Source organism: Rhincodon typus, chromosome 15 (assembly GCF_021869965.1).
Source record: "Rhincodon typus isolate 14 chromosome 15, sRhiTyp1.1, whole genome shotgun sequence".
NCBI classification, from domain to species: Eukaryota; Metazoa; Chordata; class Chondrichthyes; order Orectolobiformes; family Rhincodontidae; genus Rhincodon; species Rhincodon typus.
The window spans coordinates 4,255,606-4,260,078 of record NC_063346.1 but is presented as its reverse complement, the minus strand read 5'-3'; the positions used below and the strand labels follow the sequence as shown (position 1 = coordinate 4,260,078).

Genomic DNA, 4,473 nt, shown 5'->3' with positions numbered 1-4,473 from the left:
GTGACTCTATAACTTTGAGGTTTGTTTAGCTGGCATGTCGCAGTGAGTGATCCATTCTATGCTGCTACACTTTTCCACAAATACTCATCCTGAAGGCAATCATTATATGTGCACAGCCCACTCATTCCCCACATGGTCCGTTCCCAGTTGCTGCACCTTCTGTGCATCCTGCAAGCTAAGGGAGATCTTTAAAACTCTTTAAATTCAACATTTGACCAACTTTCTAATAATATCTCCTTCAGGGGCTCTGTGTTAAATTTAACTTGTTTGCAAACTCACTTCAGGAATATTTTTGCAGGAGGAAGGGTGAGTGTTAGAATGGATTTGCAGCCCAATCTACTTTTTACCAAGTTTAATGCTTCATCACCAAATAAATCAGAACTAATTGTCACCAAATCTGAGTTTACTAAATTACTTTATTTTCAGCTTAAAATATCATAGTCATGGAAGAGATGATGAGAAATGGAATACAGCAAAAAACATAGGCTCAGATAATAATTTTCCATTATTTTAACACATCAACAACAAAAGGAATGTTTACAAAAATACAGTGTGGTCCCAACGTACGGTGCAGTTAAAGACATCCACCAGGAGATGTGTGAAGTTGTCAGTGTGTCCCTGTTAGAGTGATAACACTCCAGCTGGGGTCCCAGCAATAATTCAAAGGGGTCTTGCAAATCTTCCCCAATTCTGCTTTCTAAACTTTTGTGTAGGCTTGGAACTCTGAAGCCGACTCACTGATTACAACAGCCCAGCAAGGTGGTCATGAGTCACAATGTGACTGTACTGATCGTGGGACACCTCAATTTGCACAATTCAACAAATCTGTGGATTATTGAGCATCATAAATTCCAGATTGTTTCAATTCCAACCATGATGTGGAGATGCCAGTGTTGGACTGGGGTGGACAAGGTTAGAAGTCACATGACAGCAGGTGACCTTCACCCGACGAAGGGGCAGCGCTTCGAAAGATTGTGATTTCAAATAAACCTGTTGGACTGTTACCTGGTGTTGCGTGACTTCTGACCAAGTCCAATCAGTTCACTCAGACGAGGACCCCTTGGCTGCCAAGGTTCCAAACTCGTAATTATACACAAAATGCCATGTGCCCACAGTGCTCCATCTAGCGGTAGTGCTGGCCTTAAACCCAATCGTATCCATAAAAATAACCAGCACAGGCTCAAGTCTCCTTCCTACCTAATCCTCCTGTACACCTGCAGGAAGGACACTGACCACAGGGTCAATTCTCCTACCAAAAAGGAGCGCAATCCTCGGTGCTCCTGGACCAGAGAGTGTTTGTCAAGCTCAACTGTCAGGTGAGGGAGTTGGGGGAAGAACCTTACCCATCTATGCCAATGGAATACATTGGCCTGGCATGCTACAGGTCTAGTTGGAGATCTGCCCAACAATACATGACATGCTCGAACAAATCTGTCGTCGCAAACAGCCATTAGCCCTCAACCTCCCCCCCCACAAAGATCACTTCCCTTCCTCTCCTGAAGCCACTTCCACCAGGTGTTCCAATCGGTCTCACTAATTCTGCTATACATATAACACTACTGCCTCTCACACTCTCTCCTCCAACTAAAATACCCCAGAGCGGGAATCAAAACTCTACCTCCCGGTCAGTGAGGATCAATACAATAATTTCATATGTTTGCACGAGATAATTAAGTTTTTTTTTCCCCAAAAACAGAGGCTCATGTAACCAATTTTCCATTAAATGTAATAATAAATTATGTAAACATATATCCAACACTAAAACATGGTAAATACAATTAAATGATGAAGGGTCATGGTGAAACTGACATTACACATCCATGCCAGGGTTACATTCTCCCTTTCCATTCTGCTCCCCCTCTCTTTAGGGCTGTCCTCAAAACCTTGCAGATGTGGCTCACACATCCCCCCCGCCAACTCATGGGAGGCCTTGGCTTGTGACAAGTAAAACGGAAAATGGTTCGTTCAGGAAGGAGTCAAGCACATTGAGGAGGTATTGTTGGGAACATACAGGAGGTGAAGTTGAGGTGTTGGAGAGAACACACAAATAATCTATCTCCCAACCCTCCAAGTGCCACATGCCCCCCACATGTGGCAGAGTCTACACTGGACTATCGGCCACCTCAGAAGCCACTGGACCAGAGAGGGAGTGAGACATCTTCAATCCCAAGGGAATGCTAGGCCCTGGTCAGACCACACTGGGAATATTGTGTTCAGTTCTGGTCACCTCATTATAGGAAGGATGTGGGAGCTTTAGAGAGGGTGCAGAGGAGATTTACCAGGATGCTGCCTGGACTGGAGGGCAGGTCTTATGAGGAAAGGTTGAGGAACTAGGTCTTTTCTCATTGGAGCGAAGAAGGATGAGAGGTGACTTGATAGAGGTGCACAAGATGATGAGAGGCACAGATAGAGTGGATAGTCAGAGGCTTTTTCCCAAGGCGGAAATGGCTATTATGAGGGGGCATAATTTTAAGGTGATTGGAGGAAGCTATAGGGGAGATGTCAGAGGTAGGTTCTTCACACAGAGAGTGGTGGGCGTGTGGAACGCGCTGCCAGCAGTGGTAGTGGAGTCAGATACTTTAGAGACATTTAAGCGACTCTTGGATAGGCACATAGTAAAATATAGGGTGTGCAGGGTAGATTGATCTTAGAGTAGGATAATAGGCCGGCACAACATCATGGGCCGAAGGGCCTGTACTGTTCTAAGTTTTATGTTCTATATCAAGCATGCACACACGTGCACACATGAAGCAGGAGGAGGCTGTTCATGTCCTGATAACCTTGGCCTCCCTTGTTAGTCCAAAACCTTGTGTGCATTTGGCTCTTTTTAAAGGAATCCAGTGCATCCAATTCACTTACTTTCCCAATGTCCCCACAGCCATTTCTTCCTTCTCATTTTAATCCAATTCTCTTTCCAAAGTTGCTGCTGGATCCATAAGTACTTACAGTCAAGCAGTGTTTTCCAAATCCTAACCACTCTGTGCATTAAAAAACTTTTCCTCTTTTCCCAGTAACCTGAATCCAAGTCCCTGCTGCCCTGGCCATTACCCAACCTCCACTGAAAATACTGCTGCTCTAAATGCTCCATTGTAGCAGTCTATGATTTTAACCACCTCCATTTAATCTCTCCTTAAGATTCCTCCTCTCTGAATAATCCCCAGCATCTCAGCCAATCCATGTATCTGTAACTGCACCATCTCTGGGATCTTCCCAAGGAAAGAAGTTTACAGAACAGCACAGAATGTTACAGGAGGCTAATCAGATGCACAAGTTAGGAGGATTCAGCCTCTTGAACCCTTATTGCTTCTGCACTCTTTCCAAAACCACAACTAAAGTCCAAAGTAAAAACAAAACTCAACACATAATAAATCCAGCTGGGATTGTGTATAGGTTTCACCTAACTGATTTTTGTAAGCTTGTTCAAGCTTTATCCTGCACACAGGGGAGATGGACAAAGTGGGACAAAGTTCACATGCATTAAACACTGACTAGTTGGGCCAAATGGCTGATTTCTGTAAATTCTGCATTGCACTTTAAGTAGATGTTGAGCTTATCTTAAGAAACATGATAAACATAATGCTTGCTGCTTGACCCTAACAACATTACTTGAAGAATGCATAAATCATATAGCCGCCTTCTCTGTCCAATTATACAATAAAGTGTGGAATGTAACATTTCCAATGGCCAGGGAATAGTACCAGACAGACAACTAGCTCTGATCATGAGTAACAGCCAGTACACTTTCAAATCCAAGCATGAAGTCATTCAATAGCAATGCCAACAAGGCAAGCGTTTATAATTAAGCCTCCAATAACATGACAACTAAACTATCATCAAATAAGCTGGGATTCATTCCAACTGGTCCACAATGTCCTGAGTGGGAGCTCATGGCAAAACAAACCTAGAAGCACTGTGTCAGTTTTGGTTGTACAGCATCCATTGTAAAGAGAAAGGTTTAAGTTATTGATCGTCTAGTTACATGTAGTTTTCATGTAGCAGATCTTTTGCAAACAGGATGCATAATCTTCTCCTTGTGGTCCTCGTACTGTTTCAGCATCATCTGAACATCATGATCTGCAGGGATTACCTACAACAGACAGTTCAAACAATGAGAAAAGGATACACTGCACAAGCAGAGGATAAAGTCTGTGATACTACCCATTCAACACCAATCAGTACAACCATTTATACCCCTCATTGCAATACCAGCTCTCGCAACCATCTCTACCCCACATTACAATACCAGCTCTCACAATTATCTCTACCTGACCCCTCATTACAAGATCAGCTATCAGAACTATCTCTACACTTCATTACAATAGGAGCTATCTCTACCCCTCCCCTCATTATAACACCAACCAGTACAACCCTATCTACTCTGCCCCTTATTACAACACCATTACAATCATCTCTACCCACTTCTCACTACCACACCAGCCACTGTGACCATCTCTACCCCACCCGTCATTACCA

General features: G+C 43.5%; 1 protein-coding gene across 1 annotated transcript in view; it reads right to left on the bottom strand.

The window, feature by feature from the left end:
• Positions 1 to 398: 398 nt before the first annotated feature.
• The window catches only part of tk2 (thymidine kinase 2), a 25,781-nt gene continuing 21,706 nt past the window's right edge, over positions 399 to 4,473 (bottom strand). The window contains exon 8 of the mRNA XM_048605950.1: positions 399 to 4,087. Within this exon, the coding sequence (XP_048461907.1) occupies positions 3,989 to 4,087 (99 nt within the window). The 3' untranslated portion in view covers positions 399 to 3,988. The remainder of the gene's footprint in view (positions 4,088 to 4,473) is intronic.